Source organism: Cyrtonyx montezumae, unplaced genomic scaffold, assembly GCF_038088225.1.
Source record: "Cyrtonyx montezumae isolate F1298 unplaced genomic scaffold, pur_monq_1.0 scaffold_18, whole genome shotgun sequence".
Taxonomy (NCBI): domain Eukaryota; kingdom Metazoa; phylum Chordata; class Aves; order Galliformes; family Odontophoridae; genus Cyrtonyx; species Cyrtonyx montezumae.
In genome coordinates, this window is record NW_027071914.1 from 3,835,020 (window position 1) to 3,856,883 (window position 21,864).

The window sequence follows — 21,864 nt, forward strand, 5'->3', positions numbered from 1 at the left end:
ATTATCATTATATTATATTATATTATTATTTATATCATATTATAATATTATATATAATGTTAATATTAATAATATAATAATATTATAATTAATTTAATGTTTATAATTAATGATGTAAATAATATTAATGTTAATAATATTATATATAATATTATTTACATTATATTATTATGTTATATATTATTATGTTATAATTATAATATAATATTATAATATAATATTTTGATATATTATATGATATATTAAAAATAATAAAATGATTTTAAAAAATCGACTTCCATTGCAGAACAAAGAACCTCCTACCTGGCATGATTATTTCAGGAAATCCTAGCTTTCTAGCAACAACTGTTGTTCTGTCTACAAGATGCGGGTAGTCCTTCCTTGTTTGAATCACATCTCCAACAAGCATTTTCATAGTCACCCACAGACCTGTCAGGAGGGGGAGAAAAAAAAGAATAAAAAATTAAAAGATTGCATTTATACTAAAGGAAAGAAAAACTAAACTAAACTAAAAACCCACCTATAATCAGATTATGCACTCTTCTCTTGACCAAAATACTAGGAATTCACTTTTTCCACTTACCTTAACTGGAAATAAATGCTGATAATCCAAAACATTATGTATTAATTTAAATAACCTCCTACAATCTGCAACAAAGTCATGATTCTTCCCTGCTGGCTTGAAAGTTCACCCGTGTCTGTGGTGTTACAGCAATAACACAGAAGCCTTACTCTAAAATTTAAACAGTATAAAATGAAGTTCCACTGAAATCACTTGTTACTTGATTAAAAAAAAAACAACAGTACTTCACCTTGTCCACCACTATCTCCTTTTGATGCTGTGATTTTGCTTAGGAGACTGTGTAAAAAGTCACTCTCTGCCACTACCCTGCAGGAATAAAAACAGTGACTACCAGGAGTTAAGCAATAAGTGTCAGAACACAGATGACAAACAGCCTCAGTTCTCTTTGCTGTATCTGACATTATTATTATGCATTTGGTAATTTCATCATCTCTCAGTCTGAGTTACAGAGACCAAAGTGAAAACAAGATGAAATCAACAACCTGAGGAACTGTGGTCTGTGACACACTGACCACAGTATGAAACCTGTCCTTCTGTAGGACAGCTCAGCCTGAATGCACATAGCAGTGTGCCTGTCCAGCCCAGTTTCCATAACCTGACAAATAAAATGCAAATTTATTTAAGTGACTTTTGAAATTATGAACAAATTCTTGCATCGCAAACAACTGGCATCAAATTGTAAACAAGTGCAATAGGCTGGAAGTTTGACACGCTGATTTATTTTCAGAATTAAATTTATTCTCCATGGCACATAATAGTAGTGCAATGTAGAATGTGCAAATACATTTCCATTGAATACTGACATGCATCCATTTAATTTATGAGTATCACGTTTTTAGGCAGCTGGTCTGTCTGCCTATAACCTCTAAATATTACTCTCAGGATAGCTGATGTGTGACAATTCCACTGCTTTACTTCAGAATACTTACTCATATTTTTCACAAATTTAAAACAGAATCAAGCACATAAATCACTAATTATTCAAACTTGTAAAGATTGCTGCATTGGATGTATAACAATTTAGCTTTTGCTGTTGATTAATGTTGTTAAATAGGACATGAGACCAGCTGACTCGGAGAGCAGTTGTAGCAATCTAGATTTATTTAACATGCTATGCAACTCCTGTCAAGTCTTAAATGCCTTTTAAACTGGTACTTAAATAATTAACATTAGCACAACATAAAAACATTAAAGGGAAAAATTATTTTTTCTTGAGGCCTTTCACAGGTCATTTTGCAGCTGAAGATACAAAGAAGTTTTGTGTACAACATTAGGATATTTATGACTATCTTACGGATGGAAAGGTATGAAATGTTGCTTTTCTTCATCACTTTCCGCCTTTCCTTTTATGATGTCTGTAATATCCATGACTAGAAAAGTAAAAGAAAATAATCAAAACTTATCATGGCATTGCTAAATATCTTCTCCTGTCCAGTAATACTATATATTATGTATTCTTGTTCCTCAAGGTTAATACAGATTTTCATTAGGAAGAAGTGTAAGCCAATGCAGATCAAATTGTGGAGCAGAGCCTCTAGTGCCATGTGCACTCTACAAACGTGAGGCTACGTGAGGAATTACTTTAGTTCTAGTCTGATCCTGGGAAAAATATGTGTACACACTCACATTAGTGGTGCTGTTGGCACATAAACAGTGGTTTTATTTCATCCACTCTTACTAGTACTCTAGTACTTAGAAAATTAAATTCAAAAGCACATGAACTAAATGACATGAACTAAAATGCTAGTGTAAATTCAGTCTTTTCAGACTTGAACCATTAAGGATGGAAGATGGTTGATACATCCATTTTAGATTCTGGTGTGCTGTGGTAGATTCTACTGCCCAAGGCTGGCAATTACCAGTTAACTACTGCTTCAGATAGAGCATTCACTTACCTGCCACTCCAAAAGGCCTCCTTAGTCCTTGTGTGTATTTCTTTGAGTTAGTATCTTTAAGATCCATCCTTCCAACTCGGACTATCTGACAAACCAAATAAACTTTATCTCTGCTAAGGTCTTTATTTCCGAGGTCCTAAGAGACCATAGAAAAATAAAATTAAAATAATAATAATAAAAAAAAGATAAAGTATTATTTGGGGAAGAACTAGGTTGTAAAAGTTAAGAAGGACCATCTGTAATTACATGAGTCTAAATAATCAGTGGGGACAAAAAATAACACTACAACAGCCTGAGTTCTCGGAGTTCACAGAAAGGATGAAAAAGTCTGACACATTAAAATTTAAAGTAATTGTAGGCTAAGATGCATAAAGAAGCAGTCAGTAGCTACAGGAGATAAAATATCAAATATGTCAGTAAATTAATGAGGAAGACATTAGAGAAAAGGCACAAACTGCTTTCAAGGAAGGACAGAGTCACTGTCATGCAGCACTCAAGGACTGGTCATTTTGCTGTTTTCTTCATCATCTTGCTCAATCTTCTGATAGTGACCACAGAAAAGAGACAATCTGATTTGAAAATAAAATATAAGGAAATATAGAAAACACTTACTGTAAACACTACTTTCAGATTGTTGAGCATATCAATTTCTTTTGGAAAGCCTCTACTCCCCCATCTCACCAAGTAATTCTCACTGTTGTGAAGAAAAGTTTCTTATTATCATGTGATTCCAAATTCTTCAAAGTATGTAAAAAAGTCATGTAACCAACAATAGCCTGTGGTGATTGTCTGAAGCTAAAACCAGACTAAAAAGACAATAGTACTGTACAAAACATCGTCAGAAAAATAACTCTAACATTAGAGAAAATGGCACCCTTTTTGGAGGAAAGAAACATTATGCGCTGTCTGATAGAAATCATCAGACAATCTTACTCTCCCTTTTAACATATATATTCTTCAATTTTTATCCTCACCTCAATTTTCAGCACTTTTTCACACACAACACATTCCCCATCAAGTAACTGAAGTGATCAATCCAGTGACACTCTAAGTCATTCTTCCAGACACCTATTTTTATAGGTGCAATGAAAACTCTTTTTATTATTGTCATCTGTACAGATTGTCTGGCAAAACAAATCCAGATTCCAGACTCAGGCCTGGAACTGACATTTGCCAGAAGATAGTTTCAATCTATGACTACTTCCTCCTCATAGAGCCAAGGAAGTTCAGAGTATTTGCAAAGTACACAGACAGCCTGTTGAATCTCCATCCTTGGTAATAATGCCATGACTGGATAAGGCCTTGAACAGTCTGATCTAAGCCAGCCCAGCTTTAACAAGCAGACTGGACTAGGTGACCTCCAGAGATTCCTCCCGTCTTAACTCATTGTACTTTATGGAGCTACAATCCAGTTTTGTATTCTGGCACATCAATAAACTCTTTCTCATAAATTATGAAGGAAGCAATGATATTACATTTAGAGAGGCATGTTTACACAAAAGAAGGATCCCCATCAATTTCTCAAGTCAAGCTTAAGATTACCTTTAGATTACCAACAAGAACAGTCATCTCTGGAGTTTGTATATTTCCCTCTTTCACTTCTCCTTTTAAAACCAATTTAACAACTGTCTCAGATCTACCTAATATGACTACTTTTGGCTGGATTGGCAGTCTGGTCAACCTCAACACGTGATGGGTCACAGTTGCTACAACTACCACATGAAGTTTCTTTCTCCTAAATTCTGTAACAGCTTTAAAGGAAAAAAAAAATATAATCTTTACTTGTAATGAAAATCCCACCAAACAGTACTATAGTAATAAATAGTATTTCTAATTTAGAAGTGGTCTGACAATTCTCCAGAACTCTGAAATCCTCACTCCAGAAACTGGCTTTCAAAATACCTGGGCTCCCCTTACACTCCAACCAGCAACTAAATCTGCCCACACATTCCCCTTTTTTCTCTAATCTTCTTCCTTATATTTATATATCCTTTTCATTATTAGCATGTTGGCAATGACTGTGCTTCTTCATGGCCAGCTTCTACCACTATAATTTTTCTTACATTAAAAAAAAAAGAAAGAAAAGCTTACCTTATAACTTACCTTATAATTGTTAATTTCTGTGGATCATACAGTGACATAAAGAGCTCTGCATCCTCTCCAATTCGGCAAACAAAATTCCGAACAAAGACATACAGACTGTGAGTGGGGGATGAAGACATTCGGGAGTATGATGCATAGTCTGGTTGGTCCTTTGACTGCTCAAAGAAGAAAAATCAATAGCTAGATCCACGAGCAAGTACAATTTTTATTACATATTGCAGATGGTCTTCCAAACTCAACACTTTCTGCCCACTTTAAGAGCCATCAGACAGCGACATTTGAATTAAAAATGCTCATCTTCCATCAAGAAAACATTGTCCTGGCTATTCCTCAGGGATTGCTTAGCACTGCAAAAATTAGCAGTAAATTAGTTTCTGACACCTCTCAATATTTCACCACCTAATCAACATCCTTTTGTATGAAGAAGGCAAAAATCTGGCAGGTTAATTAGCATGTGAGGAAGTGACATACACACAAAGATTCCTTGCATCCCCTTCTTCACCAGAGCCTTCAAGGTATGTAAGAAGATGAAAAGCTAAGATCAAGTTCTTCAAAGCACTGATCAGCCTAGGGAGCGACTTCAGTGTGCAAATAATGAAAAAGTTGATGACAAAGTTGCCTTAAAACCTTTTTTTTTTTTTTTTTTTTTTTTTTTTTGCAGGACTTAGTGGACTTTAACACTGAATGCCAATTCTTTTGGCACAGGACAGTTGTATAATAGGTGAAACATTGCTGTCACTTTTTGAGAGCAGAAGAGAAAATATCAAGCTTTCACTACAGAGGCAAACCTAGAAATCTGCACAAGATGATTTTTTGAACATGATATATATAGCAGAAGACCTGCTATGTTCACCATAGCGAAATTGCAGCACACTAGGAGCATTAAGAAGACAAATAAAACTTTCTAAAAACAAAATAATTACACATGTAAAAAATAAAAATAAAATAGAGGCATATGCTGAGATTGGGGCATATCTGAGAATAATCACCATCTCAAAAAGAGGTACATAATTTCCAACCACATCTTGTTTTAACCACCTAGAAATAGACACTTGACAGATAATTGACAGATAATGCCTAAAGCTCTTTTTATCCATTGTTTTCTTCTGGTTTTTGAACAAGTTGAAATAGTCTGTTGAAGAAAACCGAGCTTTATTTTCCATGTATTGTCAGTTAATTACATGTTGTTATTTGGGAAGCAAGATTTATTTCATAATGTGAGAACAACCGGTAAGGTGATTTCCAACAATTTGGCGTGGGCATTATTAAAGTGTCATGATGGCAAAACATTTTTTGTCAAAGTTTTGCTTCCTTTATCATCATTTACTTTCTCATGTATGAAGAACTCAAGTATCTCCTAAGTCTTTTAACAGACTTAATAGTGAAGAGGAAAACAAAATGTAGTCACTTGCATTGCATTTTAGAAGATAAAGCTTACATGCCCTTATTAGCTTTACTTAAACACACTAGATGTTGGTGGCCACAAGGTTATTCCGAGTTTATTATTTTGTTACTAAGTTTAAATTCTTCAGCTCCTTCAAACTAACAAGCTGCAACTTAGAGCTGGCAACCTGTATTTTCAGAAGATGCTCTAAAAGATCTTTGGTTAATCACAGTGTGCAGCTTGAACTCCCAGTATCTAACTACTCACTATGCAACTCAGGCTACTGGGTATTCCACAGATGGAGTTAGGAGTCTTTTTTTCCAATTAGAAATCCAAGAATTGATTTTGAACCAGCTTTAGACACAGGCTTTCAGTCTAGTAGAAAGATTAAATCCAGTGCACAAATACAACTAACTCAATACAATGTTTCACTGTAATTCTAACACATGAATGTGAATCTACTACTTAGTTAAGTTAGGGGCAACAGTGTTGACCAGCTTTCTTTGGTAAGTTGTCCTTCAAGCCTTGTATGTTTTTTCTTTTTGATTTTTAGCAGAGGAAGCATTAAGTTTGTCCCATCCTTCCTACCATTTCCTCTTTAATTCGCTCAGTGATTTTATTAGTTGCTTCTTCGTGTGCATGAAATAGGCTGATGACACTGGTTTTATCTGGATCCAAGATATTTCCATCTTCGTCTCTAACTATCAGATCTAGCTCAAGTATCCTGTGAAAATAGAAAGATTATAATTTTATCAATAGTTGTCTTCTATAAAAATACAGTTTAGAAATGTAATGCACAAGGATTTTTTTCATGTTTTAAAGCAGTTAAGTAAGTTTAAATAAAAGCATTTAATTGAGAAAAAAAAAACCACCCAAATCTACAATTTCATTTCAAGCTGCTGTTCAATATTCATCTATTTTAAGGAACTGATGGTACTGTCAAAGCCTTCAAATGGTTAGCACGTTCAGTCTTTTCTGCTGTTCTCATACAAGTTGTCCCTTTTCATTTTATTTCACCTTTTTTTCCTCAGCAGTAATTACTTTTGAGTGCAACCTCCCAAGATTCCATACCTTCCTACATAGAGTGCCATGATGTCAGTCAACAGATATTTCTTGTCTATCCAGGATATCTTACTAGTACATCTCCCTCTAAAACTGATCTTCTTCATCCACCCTTATGGCACTGCAAGCATTGTTTGAAACAACCTGTACCACCCTATTCATCTTGTGTCAGTATCTTTCCATAATCTCTCCCAGCATGGCACTCAACCTTCTCTTTCACAATGACCACTCAGTCTCTATTCATCCCCTTTCTCCTTTCTTCACAATTTGGCAAGTTTTCTTCATATATCACAACGCAATGCTACACTTTCAGCTGTTTACAAATATTACCCACCTGGCACTCTGTCTCTATCCATTTCCAAGCCGTTTTAAACCTTCTCTATCCTTGTTCCTCTCGGGAAAGCTATCTCATAGTCTGACAGCAAAGAAGCATTAATGTTCTTTTGAACAGAGATAAGATTCTTTGACTGAAGGACTCCCAAGTCCAAATTTGTCCTGGAATAACCACTCAGTTCTACACAATATGTCTGAATATGTGTATTCCCATAGTATGTTCAGTAAGAATACATCTTAACAGAAACCTGTAGATCCAGATCAGTGAACAAGATAGGAATTTCACAGCATCTCAGGTCATTGCTTATGTCTAAGCCACAAGTAGCTGAAGACTTTCAACTACACTTGGGCTTTTGGACCATGATAGCAGCAGTTATTTTCAGTAGCTTAGTACAGATCATCAATGGATTCCACTGAATGTAAAATGCCTAAAGTGAAGACTGGTTTATCAAGATTGCTCTTCTCTATCAACCTGCATAACAGCACTTTTGCCAAAAATATATTGCCCTAGAATGACTTTTCATCAGCAAGTAAGGCATTTTGTTAAGTAACTATTCAACCTATAGTGGTTTCACTTCTGTTACCAGAACTAAATTCTGCATGGAAATTCCCTAGCAAATTTGAAGAAAATTGCCTTTAACAAAGACTCTGTACACTACAAGCTTCTGCTATTTATACATCGCTAAGGTCTTTCAACACTACTGCTCAAGTGGTTGCCTAACTCTAGTAGAAGTTGGCTGTATTTATGATAGATGAGGTTTTGGGCCTGAGTGCACTGATATTACACCGATATAAAGGCCACTCTCATCTGACCTCAAACATTTAAAATTGACAAGTTGATACTTCCATAATTCACAAATAAATTAATGTTTTGAAAATAGTATCTGGCATGAGAAGTCTCAGTGTGATATTTATTATTACTGAAAGTGTAACAGAAGTTTGCAAAGAATGATTTACAATGTCCACATCAAATATTAACAAACTACAAAACCACAACAAGGAAAAATTTCTCATAATCTCTATTCTAGCTGAGCACTTTAAAATAAATCATGCTTTTCAGAAGCAGTGTAGGCTACTTACTTATTACCGTAGTCAATTTTGGAAGTGACCTTCTGTTTGAGTTCTTTAAGCTCATCTTTTGGCAGAGTCCCGGATAGAAGCTGTGATCTCCACTCCATTAAGTCATACATCATAGACTGTACCTGCAGGAACCGCTCTTTCTTATTTGTCTAAGTATAGAAGAAGAATATAGTTTTCAGACTTCATAGAAAGTTGAAGTGAAAGATTGGCCTTGATAATTAACGAATGCCTTCTGTCATGCTAAATGACTGCAGGAGCAAGAATGAGAAAAAGTACTCTGCTAATCAAATCCTCATCTCTATTTCTGTTCATTTCTCCACAAATCTTTCCAGAAAGTCTAAAATCACTGAACCTGAATTCCTTCCTCCTCTCATTCAACTAATTTTTTAGGACACAATCTCCAATGTGACTGTAAAAGAACAACATGAAATATAAGCATTTGGTGTGGGCATAGACAAGTGATTTTGGTCATTAAGTCTCATCAAAAGAAACCACTAGAGAGAGGTAATTTATTTTTGTATAATGCACTGACAGAAGCATGCTGAGAAAAACATTTCACAGTGGTATTAATGCGTTTAAGACAAAAGACACAGAACGCACAGAAGTCACTACAGCAGATCCAGTGTCATCCACTGAAACTAAAAGTTAGTAAATAAAATATTTTTAACAAGAGGAAGACAAAAGTAACTACTTTCAGAAAATGAATGTATTAACATGGAAAAACTACACAGTAGCATTGGTTTCTCTGCCCTAACAAGGAAAAATAAAAATTCAGTAACAAGGAACCTAGAATAAGTCAGAGTCGGTGCAATTTGTTGTAACAGGTTGTCCAGAAGAGACTACTCAGGTACTGGAGAATTCACCATATTTTTATGTGTTTCTTGTCAAAACTTCATGAATTCTTGGCAGCCAGGTTAAAAATATCACTAGCATTGGTAGAGCTGGTGGTTATGTTACAACATGCAAAATATCTGTGACTTTACAAATGGACAGATCTGCCTGCTATCCTTAAAATTCAAGTTTTATATCTAAGTGTCTCATAGACAGCTTACTGACAGTATTCTTGGTTCTGCTGGTTCTTTGGGTCCACACACACTCCTTCTCTTCAGAACTCAAGCCCCACCAGTCAGCAGCAGAGGTAAAACATTATAAGAAATATTTGGCCTCTACATAAAGGGTAGTTGACACCTGCCAGAATATTTCGGGTTCAAATGAAAAAATCAGAAATTCATGAATCACTTCTACAGCTCTACTCTTTTTCCCTCCTAAATGAAACACTAGCTTTTTTTGTAACAGAGCATTACAAAGTGGGCAAAAGAGCAACATCTCTAATAGTAGCCTTTTCTTTGTTTGTTTGTTTGTTTTTTGCAAGGAACAGATGCTGATGCAGTGATTATTTTGACCTATACCTCTGAAATCATTATGATTACACATATCTCTAAGAAACATACAGTTAAGACACTGAAAATGAAAAAGTGGCTTCTGGAAATTGCTAGTTGTTAATAGCGACACACTACCAGTAGAATTCTAACACACAGAAGCTTTTTCTAGTGCACCTTAGTTATACTTAGTGCTCCTGTCTTGAAACTTGTGCACTCCACAGAGAAGAACAAAAATTCATAAGGTGTGTGACACTAAGGTTGAAAATAAAGGCATGAAATGCCACCACCCTTCAGTTTCAAGTGAAAGTCTTCTGAAATAAAGCTGTTGAAGAAAAGGTAACGATGTATTCAGTCATGAAGCCTTCTAACAGTCCTCCCAGACCCTGCCCTGCATCTATGAAAAGACACTACTTTGAAGAAGGCCTCAGAATACACCAAGAAGACTAAATACAAGGGCAGCTCCAAAAGTAGTGCCTCCTATTTTATTATGTCAGCCCAAGACCTCAGAGGTGGATGTTGGTGGGATGGCAGTAGAAGTTGAACCTTCCTTCCAATATTCTGTTACATGGCATCAGACATGGAAGCACATATGAAGTAAAGGCGTGTAACTGAATTGCTCCACGTGGAAAAAATGGCAACCATTGGCATTCATCATTGCTTGCTGGACTCTTACAGAGTCCACAAAGTGGGGCGGTGCATCTCAGCAGCAGTGACAGTAATAGTGGGTCACTTCCACTGCTGCAGATGTTTACAAGTGCAGCATGCAGGCTCTTGTTCATCACTGTTGAAAACATAGCCAGTGGTGGTTACTATGTTGAGAAACAGTGCTTTGTAGCTGAGAATTTGATCTATCAGAGTTATTGTGCTCTTTGTGTCTATTGTAGTTTCCATTGAAATAAATAGGAGGCATTACTATTGCAGCAGGCCACACACAGTGCAAAAACATCATACCACATAGAGCTGTTTCCAAATGCTTCCCCATTCCCAGAGTGTAGTGGTAACTTCTTGAACTAAGGGAATTTCAGCAGGTATTACATTTTCTGTGTGTCTAGGAAAGGGAAGAAATTAACACAGTGAAAAAATTACCAGTGTTTCATGAGTTTATATTATAATTACTGTGTTTAAGGCATATAAAATGTGTTATAATTCATGATTTAGCAGACAAGATGGTTAATGTAAAATTTAAATTCAGTACCTTTTCTTTTCAACAGTAACTTCCTTTATGCAAATAAAAGATTTAGGAAATATTCCCTGTTGAGAGAAGAAAAGAAAATTACAATGCACCCTGTTATCAGTCTCAAGATCTGATGTGCCCTGGCTCTACTACAGCTGAAACAGTTTAATTCATCCTAAAGGAACGTTTGAATAACACTCTGCCCATGACAACCCTATGTGAACTAGCAAATCTGGTCTTGATAATTGAGCTCAGATTTTGTTAATTTTTCCTCTGCGCCGTAACTGAAATTCGTATGTGGCACAAAGCCTGGGATTAAAAGTAGCCTTAAAGACCCTTAGGAAAAAAAGTGCAGAAACACTTTGCAATAAACTAACTCAAAAGTCATTTCAAGTGATATTTTGATCAGCTTGTTAACCTGCAGGCACAGTAATTAGGTTTTCATCACTGCATTTAGCCCAGCGCTTACTTCTAATGCTTACATACATTGTTCAGTATCAAAACTGTTCTATTCCTCTTGAAAAGAATGAGGGTAGAGGTGGCAGGCTTCACTGGTCAGAACAGAGTCTGGTGAGACATTCTAAAAGCACGTACCACTTTGTCAGTTGATTCCTTAAGAACAGGCTCATGGGAGTGAATAGTGTAATCTTACCTCATGTCCTTTATGTCTTACTAAATATCCCTTGTACCAATCTGAAAGTAAGGAAGAAAGAGTACATTCAGTATGACAGGAACATACAAGCCTTCATGCTTTCTCCTTCCATGTAAGAGCTATCTGGCACAGGACGTTTAGAAAAAAAAAAATAGCTATTTCAAAAAATACAGAAAGACAATCAAGTATCAGGAAACAGTTAGCAAGGCTTACGCACTGGCAAGCATGATCTGCTTTCAAGTCTTGCATAGAAGGAACAAACGTTCTTAGGCAGAATATAACACCTCCACTCTTGCACAAAAGGATAAGCTGTTTTTTTTTTTTGTTTTTGTTTTTTTTTAACCTTATATATAAATGTATCAACCTTTACATATAAGTTGATAAAGCTTGATAAAACATCACTCATTATATTGAAAAGCCCTTGAAGCTCTTCTGATTGTGTCCTATGTGTTAGATCAATACAATACATGGCTTTTACACATCCAACTTGCCAACTCAAGGAAGAAAATGATATCTTTCTGCCACAAGGCACCGTAGCTTTTGGACCCAACTCAAATAAGACGTTTCCTACTATAAGGTTCGAAGTAGAACCTCAAAAACAAATGAAGGACTCTACCAAAAAAGGAAGTCAGTACTGCAGCAGTGGTAATTAGAACACTAATTCAGGCTGTGTTCCACTTGTGCCCCTGTTAAAACACAATAAAATTCTATAAAGATGATAAAATCAAGAGTTCAACCTTACTAAATTAAAAGCTAAATTAGAAGCTGTGTTCAGAGTGAACACATTCCATCATCATGAAACATTACCTTCATAGCAGCATTACTGAACTCCAACGCCACTATTTCATCCCTAAGAAAGCCTTCTATGAGTAGAAGCATACTTTTTCTGACTGTAATCACATGAGGAGATATTAGCTCTTCCCCATCACAGATGTCCACAAAGATAATTGAAAGATTCAGGGAAATCACAGACCTCAAAGAAACATTTGGGACAGGCTTTGTTTCTCTATTTTTTTTTTAGCACTAGGATTCCTTTCTATTATTTCTCAAAAATAACAGTTCCAAATCATTTTTAAAGCTGAGTTATTTTTGCATCTCCAATTTTCAACAAAATGTGTAAGATTTACTTCATCCCACTTTCTGTGACTACGCACAGGCTCTACATGCATGTTTTGCATGTGCAAAACAAAAATAGCACAGAATACAACCATTAATCTTCAGCTGCAGCTGGCAGCATCTTTTTAAAGTATCTGATAGAAGATGAGCTTCCTTGTGCACAGAATGAAAGTTGTCACTTCTTCATTGGCAAACATAATTCAAAAAGCAAGCTATGACATATGTTAAGAGCAGAAAATTTGTAACAGACATTTAGATAAACAATGACCCCGTAAGATTACCTCTTCCTTTGCCAGACTGTACTGACAATTGACTATGACCTTAGCATATTTCAGGTCAGAAACCTGAGATGCTGCTGGTTTCTGCAGCTAACAGAGGCGGTGCAGGGATGAGGGGTTCCTGGTTTACCAGTATATTTTTTCCCCTAACCAAAACATACAAAGTCTAAAGAATTATGTAGGCTTTTTATTTTTTCAAAACACTACAAGAATTGCTACACTGAGCTTTGGGAGATACACCTGTTGACTGTCAGTGTAATGACTGACATCTTTTTTTTATAGCAATGCTCACACACAGTGAATTGCTCTTACAAATCCAGGACCCCCGCCCCCCAAAATATTTAGTACAGATCAATTAGGATGACTATACCATTACCACCTGCATGCCAGTATCAACAACAATGAAATCAGCTTCACAAATCTACAAAGTTGATGTCCTTTCATTCTTCTGCCACTTGTATTTACGTTCTGTTTATGGCAGTTGGACAGATATCTCCATATGCCAGCTCTCTAAGCTTAGGCCAGCATGTTGAATATTTATCATGCATTACTTGCCCTGGACTTCTGTTTAGTATGTTCAATAGGATGGATGACTTTCAGATTTGTTTCTATCATGCTGTCCTAAAGAATGTTTTGAACAACTGGATTGTACTGTGGGAATACATCAGTGCTGAATAGAAACAATTATATAGCATCATTAAAATTGTCTAGCAATAAATATTTAGATTAGAAGCAAACCCACAATCCTTTAAGGTTTGCATTAAATCTAATGCAACTTCTATCAGGTGCAACCTGACATGAACTTCACTAAAGATATTTACCATGATGATTTCCTCAATTTGTAATGGCTTCTCAAGGAAACCACGTCCTGTAACTTTTTTGACTCTCCAGAAATGAATAAGTTCTTTCTTAAAATAGAACACTGCTACCAATAATATAAATACATATATAGAAAACATTGTTAGGCAGCTACTTACACAATACAGGCAATTAGTGTGAAACAAAGGATTACATTTTTTAAACAAAGAAGACTGCAGCTTAAAGACTGTAGCTTACCTTCACAGGATTCCAAGATATGGACCACATCGCCAATTTGGAGAGGTAGCTGTTGTGTTCCTGTGCCTTTGAAATTGTATATTGCTGAAAATTTAGAGGGCAAAAATACTGATTTTTAATGCAGCCATACATACAGTTAAAATGATAAATAAGCATTTATTAGTATTCTGATACTGAGATAAATAGACATGAATGAATAAATACATGACACTGTAATTATACCAATGAGCTTCATCTACCATTGTTACTTTGTCTCTTCTGAAAATGTGTTGAAAACAGTGCAGGAAGAAAACCAAGCCACCTATAGCAGTTATCCTGCACAGACAGGTTTTATAACACAGAGAATCATAGAATCATTCAGGTTGGAAAAGAGCATTAAGATCATCAGGTCCAACCATCAACTCCGCCTTTAAATGCAGATCTTTAATACATATATGCACGTTTGCTGCCATGCAGGTCTGTTAGTCTGCTGGTCCGACTAGGAATTGGAGCACACCGTTTACACAAGTGACTGTGATGCTGGGGAGAGTGGGCACACAGAGAGGTGTGCAAACTCTATTAAACTTTTCTTGAATTAAGGTACTTCATCTTAACGTGAAACTATTTCATTTGGAAACAGTAAAAAAATTCTTAATTTTCCATATTTAATCACTCTGAAAAAGAGAAGAGTGGAAGATTTAAGAAGTCTTCTAATCAGAAGTTTATCTGTATGCTGTTCAAACTAGCTATGTTTCAGAGAAAAATCAAGAAAAACGGAGCTTCTTTACTTGTTTTTACATTCTACTGCTGCAGGATGTGGGCTGCTATGGTAAGCATTCTTTTCTGTATTTTTTTTCCATCATGTGCTTGTTCAATAGACTTTTACAATAGTGCTGAAGATTAGAAGTGGTTATTCAATCTACTATCACCCAGGGAAACTATTTAAAATACGTGAACCTAAACCCACAATTAAACAGTACAATTAGGAACAGCACATTAACTGTGACCTCTGCTGTGCCATAAAGATGGCACATATTTATAGAAGTCAGCATATTTATACCTACTTTTTGTACCCTTCTCCCTGAGGCTTCTAGAGCTGCATGCTGATTACTGCTAGGCCAAAATGTTTGGCAGTGACACGTTTTACTTAAAAGCAGTTTTCAATCTCCAATCAGCCTTTCAAGTATTTGTCCAAGGTAGAAGTATAGAGCTAAATCACTTTCCGTTTATCTTCCATTGCTTGTTTTCTTGTCAGTCTTTACATCATTGTACTTATACAAAAAATCTGAAGGAAATTAGGAGACTTGTTTAACCAAAAAAAGTTCTTTTTCCTTGTTAACACGAAGCCTTCCCACCAGTTCCTCCTCCTGGCTGTATAGAGGAGAAACTGAATTATTAGACACAAGGAAAAAAACAGCAAACCAAATAAATAAATTGAAGAGACTGCTTTATAGATTAAGCCATTTATTCAACACAATCTTGCTGAACTGACTTAGCTAAACACAAAATTAAATTTAAGTAGTGGATGTATGACTGAGTTTAGATTAGCTGACATCTATAATCTTGAAAGAGAATTCAGTAAGTCAAGATGGCAAGTAATCCTAAGTACATAAAATGCCATTACATTTACATAGTTCTCCTGAAGGATCCTTGTAGATTAAGAGTGCTGTTGACTGAAATACACTTCATATTTCAAGACTTGCACTGCTATACTTCCAGTTGCATTTCTCTCAAAATGCAGATGCAAATTACTGAGTCATACATTAACAGTGCATACTGGCTTTGCTATCTGTGAATAACTTCACTTAATAACAAATAATACACTGAAAAATGCAGTAAGTAACTGACAAAGGAAGTGGCTTTACCAGCTAAGGCTTTTCTATATGACTAAGTAGGAACTTGATGAGATTTTACTGTAGCATTCAGATATTTTTTTTGTATGAAGTGCCCAACAAACTTCTGCTAAAGTTTTTAACTACTGATATTGCCAGATATTTTGTGACAAGAAATCATCTCTCCTATACAGTTTCAAAAGACTCTCCAATAAAACAACAGCCACAACAGCATGTATTATCAGCTTCATTCAAAAATTATCAGGGCAGTCACTATTAGCTGCTAATGAAAATTTGATAAATTGTCCTGGTTTCAGAGAGCACAGAGTCATGTCTTTCTGTGTAGTGTCTAGTACGATGCTGTGTTTCAGCTTTGGAAAGAATCAGTGTTGATTACACAGCACTGTTTCACTTGTGGCCGAGCAGTGCTGCATGGAGCCAAGAACATTTCAGCTTCTCATCCTGCCCTGCCACTGAGGGCCTGGGGGGCACAAGGAGCTGGGATGGGACAGAATGAGGACAGCTGACCTAACCTGGCCCAAGGGTTATTCCATCCCATTTGAGATCTTGCAAAAAAACCCACCACAAAACAGTAAAACTGAGGGGAGTTGGCTGTGGGGGCAGCTCTGAAAGATGTTGTCCCACTTCAAGGTGTACCCTGAAGTGATATCATAAGAAAGAACGTTGTCCCACTCCACTTACTGGCATCCTAAAAGCAGAAAGAGAAAGTGGCCTGCTCGAAGGCATCCACGTTCACTCAAAAACACACTATCGAGCCCACAAAGCACCAAGTCGAAGTGCTGGCAGTCCTTACACTTAAGCGAGGACATTCATGTTTTCTTGTATGCATTTAAATAAAGCAGAATTTCTGTGATCCTGTTCTGCTTCTTTGGTTGTTTAAATTGTTTAAATATAAATTCCAGAAGTGGCTGATGGAGGCAGGGACATAACGATTACAGTCTTGGTTTCAAAGCTGAGAAGCCGAGTGCTGGAAAGGCCACATCCTTGGTATTCACATAGTCAGACTGTGAGCTAATGCAAGACAGGATCGGTGAGAAGGGACTATTCCAGGAACCTGCAAACTGAAGCCACTCATTAACCTCGTCTTCCTACCTGTCTTTCCTACTTAATTTCCTTCACACGAACTCCTGCTCTTCAAAAGAAGCGTGGCCATTAAACTGCTTCATTTCTGAGAGCCTCTTTTTACCAGCAGCCTTCTTGCTTGGTTTCCTTGGCTACTTTCCCCCCTTCCATTTCAAACGAATTTGAGAATAATTTCTCAGGTTCCGTTTTACTGAGTCAGCACTTAATTTCACTTTACCATAGCAGAATTATCTGGAATATCTAAGTCATAACTCAGGAGCTGTGCTGCATATGCTGAAGTTCTAGTGAACAGCCTCAGCTGTCCTGTTGCATTTAATTTTGGGGGCTATTACAACGCTGCTTTCCTGAGAGGTAATGTGGAAGTATCACCTCCTCTCCTGACAGATCTATTGTGCTCAGCTGCCACTTTTTCTCCTCATAAAAGCCAGTGTGAAATTACTCAGCCAAGACACCGACAGATCTTGTAGAAAAGCATTATGCAGTCCTAGCACAGGTGACTTCCAGAGAGAAACCTGTATAATTTGTGTTCTGGATTCCTGAGCAGGGGCTCAGCCTTTAACTCCTACAGAGCAGGTGTGCTGCAGTAAATGCAGTGTGCAGTTGTTCTAATGAAGACTCCATGGGTTCAGGATATGTAACAAACCTCAAATGGTTGGAGGCCAAACTGATTTCTGAGCTACTGTGAAATTAAGGTGTGTGAGTGTACATCTCTTCACATACCTCATAGCCAGATGGATTTTTGAGGTGACTTATTTTTTTAGAAATCATTATGAAGTATTGGGCCAGGCTTTATCATTTTCTTGGAAGATAAAGAGATCACCTCCCTCAGCTTATTTTTCATCTTGTTTCAGTTTGCTTGTTATGGAGAGCTACACTTCACTACACTGCTCTTTCCCGAGCAGCAGCAGCGTGCTGGGTCAGGGTCTGCATTTCACAGCGGAGGCGACGTACCCTGAACAAACCTCTGCCTCCCTTACACTGCAGTCTATTCTACATAGATGTCAAAACTAACCTAGCATATTGGTAGGAAATTATTGCAAAAAACAACAACAAAACCAAACCAAAACACTAGAGAGCTGATATACTACTTCTGTGGCTGGGATGAGAGAGAGCCGTGGAGTCAGCTATCTGGCACACGCTCCTTAATTCCTAAAGCAGCAGTGGGTAGAAATCTCAACCAGGACCAGGGTATCTTCCAAATGCATTCAGTGCACTGCTGCTGGCTCCAAAGCAGGCTGACAAACAGTCCTGAGCTGAAACTCCTGGGTGGCACTGAACTGGAAACTGTTAGGGACACTTAACAAAAGGCACAGAAATTCAACGTGAGCATCATTCACTTGAAAACAAAGGCTTCTGAACACTCAGAACAAAATAGTCCAAAGTGGTCAAAAAGCTTTGTCTCTGTAACTTGGGAACTTCATCAATTTCAGTGCACTTGGCCTCTGTGACTCAGCTGGTCCATAGTTCTTCATTTCGCAGAGGCTGCAGTGATCTGCTTACAACAGATGTTAAATTCAAAAAGCACCTTGTGACTGCAGTTATCCTTATCCCATGTTCCAGGCTTCGACTCTACTTCAGCTTCCTACTGGTGGAGTTAAACTGCTGCACTACTTTCCATCCAATCTGTAAAAACGTAACGTTATTTAATTTCCAAGAACTCTTGTCAACGTCCATCCAAAGAGAAGATAAAAAAAAAAAAAGGCCTGTACCTAAATCCTCAGTGAGACCGTTTCCCTGGTTATGTTCTTGTTTGCTTTGTTGCTCAGCAGGTTTTAAAACCTGTTTAGAGTCAAAGATTCTCCTGCTACTCCCATTTAGTTATGTAATAAAAGAACAAATACATTTTTAGTTTCCCATGTAAATTAAGGAAAACAAAACAGGCTGTGAGCAAACAGCCAGCACAGCTGAGAAAAGGAAGCTCTGTATATGAGCTGCAGCGTTTCTTTCAGCCTCGCTGACCTTCCTTGAGTGCTCAGTTATCTATTAACTTAATTGTGTGACAGCACAAATTGTGAATAAGACCGACAAGAAACCATTGCGTGCACTTCACTGACATTGCATTACTGTTGGAAAGTCCATTTGACTGTTCTCAGTTTCCCTGTTCTGTTCTGTAACAGAGAGGCTTCAGATGATACCCTTACTGTTTGTGATGTATCAGCTTAGAAAACCTTCGTGGCTTGGTTTCTTTAACATGTGATATCCACCAGCTACAAACGTTACAGACTCAAATTCACAGTAAGGCCCAGAGATAGAAACCTGGCTGATGTCTTCAGGCAGCAGGGTTATGTCTCAGCTGGCCCGCTCCTAGCTCAGCTCAGACAAAGTCGTAGAATCTTTTTTCTTGAGCAGGTCACTCTGTAGCAAACCAAGTGTACTTCTGTCTGCCCCACAATGAATGCAATGGAAAAGGTGCCACCTTCAAGAAGTATGACCAAGCGAAGTCAGGCTGCTCCTCCACAAACTGAGTGCACCGTTCCCTTTACTTCAATAACATTCATCCAAGCTATAGATTTGCTCTGTGGTTTTAAGCACAAAGTCCCATAAACGTACAGATAATTCACTGCATCATTTCTCATTTGGTGCACTCCTTAATCTCTTCCCACTGTTCCTGTACTCCGTGGATTTTTAGACCAATTGTAACTGATCTTTGAAGCAAACTCAACAGCAGTTCAACTTCTTCTAAGCTGGCAGCAGGAAGTGTATTTGCAAACGAAAAGAGCAATAAATGTTGGCTTTGTCCCCATCTTCACTTGAAAACTTGCCATGTTCTGAAGGCCCTCATCCACCACCAAACAACAGCTTGCAGTGGGCAGTGGACTAATATGAGTAAGACAGAATGTGTCTGTGGCACATCAGCTGAAGGCTTGTGATGCTAACAAACCATTTTCAGGCTCTGTTGTAAACCTGAACCACCAGATTTGAGGAGACAACAGTTCCCAGGGAGATGGGTGGAGGAGGAGCAGCATTTCTAAAGGCACCTGCATCTAACTGTCACTGTGCTGATAAACAAGAATTTAGTGGAGGACATTAGGTGTGCACCTCTGACACCACACAGACTGTAGGACCATATCAGCTTTTTATACCCTCAGATCAGAATGGCTACGAAGCGATAAACTGTCCAACTCTGCCTGCTACCAGAGCCCAGCAGAGCACCACAGTGCACGTGCAGTGCAGGACTCCTCGGGGGATGTGCTTTGGACAGAGCTGTGGGGTGTGCACACAAATCACTGAATCACAGTGCACGCTGTCAGGTTACATGATGGTCTCACGTTAAACACCAGTGCAAGAAGAGCTGGACTTTTCTGTAACTGTGTAAGTCATTCCAGCCCTAAAAAACTCCCTGTAAAAAGCTTCTAGATATGAAACTTGTTCTGGATTATTCTCATGAAGAGAACGATGTCTGGTTCTCCTCCCACACACAGGGTACTCCACCACTAATGGACAGTCACAGACACCACACCCAACAAACCCATAGTCCTTCAAGCCAGTAACTGTGAAGACAGCAGTGCTGAATTACATGAAGCACGCAATGCTATTTGTAAAGCTCAGACAGAAGAGCTTTGCACACTTCATTTTGTAATGTATGCTGCCATTAGAACAAGCTACTTCTGCTTCACAGCCCTGTCACTGCTGCACATGGTAGTGGAACAGGAAGATATTCTTCTCCTCTTGTTAATCCCCTGATTCACTTTGTTTCATGAAGCCAGCTGGGTAACTTGTTTCCACGCTTTTAATGCGGATTGAAATATCACACCCTCCTTTAAATGAGATTTGAAAGTTCAGTGGGGATTGCAGGCTGCTAACTGCACGAGCACATAAACTGTAAGGAGCATAAACTAAACTACGCTGTGCACCAGGAACCTACGGTGCACTTCAGCAGAGCATTACTTCCAAGTGCTTCAGTGCTGACTGCTGATCTTAAGGCCTTTTTTAGGTTTTCAGCTGTAATTCGCTCCTTGATGCGAATTAACATTATTAATTTTACAGAAAATTGATCCTGGAAAGGGACACTCCTTCCATAAAGCATTAACTGCCTTAACTCGTGTGCAGGTTCCTCAGTAATGCTAACCTCAAATGACAGACTCAATGATCCCTGAGAAGAAAGTGCAGGATTCCCCATCCCTGCCCCTGCTCACTGTTCAAAGGATGGAAAACACAGAGGTGGCAAGAGCTGCACCTCTCCCAGACCAGCACTCACACTTCTTGTTGTTCACTTAGAAAAATGGACGTTGATATGAGATTGATCAGCTCAGTTAAGCCACCTCGATACAGCGCAGGGTGCTCTCACACCAGAGAAAACACCTACCCACATCCTGCTCACGGGTTACGAGGACAAAATTCAGAAGGCAGCTTGCTAAGTTACATACCCACACCGCTCTTCTTCTCTGTCTTGTGCCACGCTGCCATCACGCATGAGTCTGTGCAGCTCCACAGGGCTCCACCACTGAGAACGGCGTCAACGCAGCGCAGATCTCAAGACGGACAACCAAAAAAAGGAGCTGGAAGCCAATGTGCTTCTCAGCTGCTGTGGCTGATGACGAGGAGGAGGCTGAAGCTGGCTGAGGCAGCTGTATGGGTTCTGCGAGATTCGCTGCTCTTCTGAGCTTCCTTCCTCTTTTCTCAAGTTGAGATCTTGTACCAAGTGCCCTGGGGGAGGGGAAACCCATACTGGGTGTTTCTGTTGCACGACACTGCCTGTAACACATCAGCAAACAAAAAGAAGCAAAACCACCACACTTCTCCCCTGCATGACCCCTCAGCTCCCATCACAGAGGAAGGCTGCTGCGAGCAAAGCCCAGGCACCACAGTGCCTCCATGCTGCCAAGGAGCTCTGGCACCTTCAACTAAACC

The 21,864-nt window shown here is 38.1% G+C and overlaps 1 protein-coding gene across 1 annotated transcript in view; it reads right to left on the reverse strand.

Moving 5' to 3' along the window:
* Positions 1–21,428, reverse strand: part of DOCK2 (dedicator of cytokinesis 2) — a 146,310-nt gene extending 124,882 nt beyond the window's left edge. The window contains exons 1-13 of the mRNA XM_065734474.1: positions 21,381–21,428; positions 14,099–14,182; positions 11,649–11,689; positions 11,018–11,073; positions 10,774–10,870; positions 8,441–8,589; positions 6,554–6,689; positions 4,582–4,736; positions 3,091–3,172; positions 2,479–2,614; positions 1,878–1,953; positions 813–889; positions 304–429 (exon numbers count right to left, since the gene is read on the reverse strand). Coding sequence (XP_065590546.1) covers positions 304–429; positions 813–889; positions 1,878–1,953; positions 2,479–2,614; positions 3,091–3,172; positions 4,582–4,736; positions 6,554–6,689; positions 8,441–8,589; positions 10,774–10,870; positions 11,018–11,073; positions 11,649–11,689; positions 14,099–14,182; positions 21,381–21,420 — 1,255 coding nt within the window. The 5' untranslated portion in view covers positions 21,421–21,428. The remainder of the gene's footprint in view (positions 1–303; positions 430–812; positions 890–1,877; positions 1,954–2,478; positions 2,615–3,090; positions 3,173–4,581; positions 4,737–6,553; positions 6,690–8,440; positions 8,590–10,773; positions 10,871–11,017; positions 11,074–11,648; positions 11,690–14,098; positions 14,183–21,380) is intronic.
* Positions 21,429–21,864: the final 436 nt, after the last annotated feature.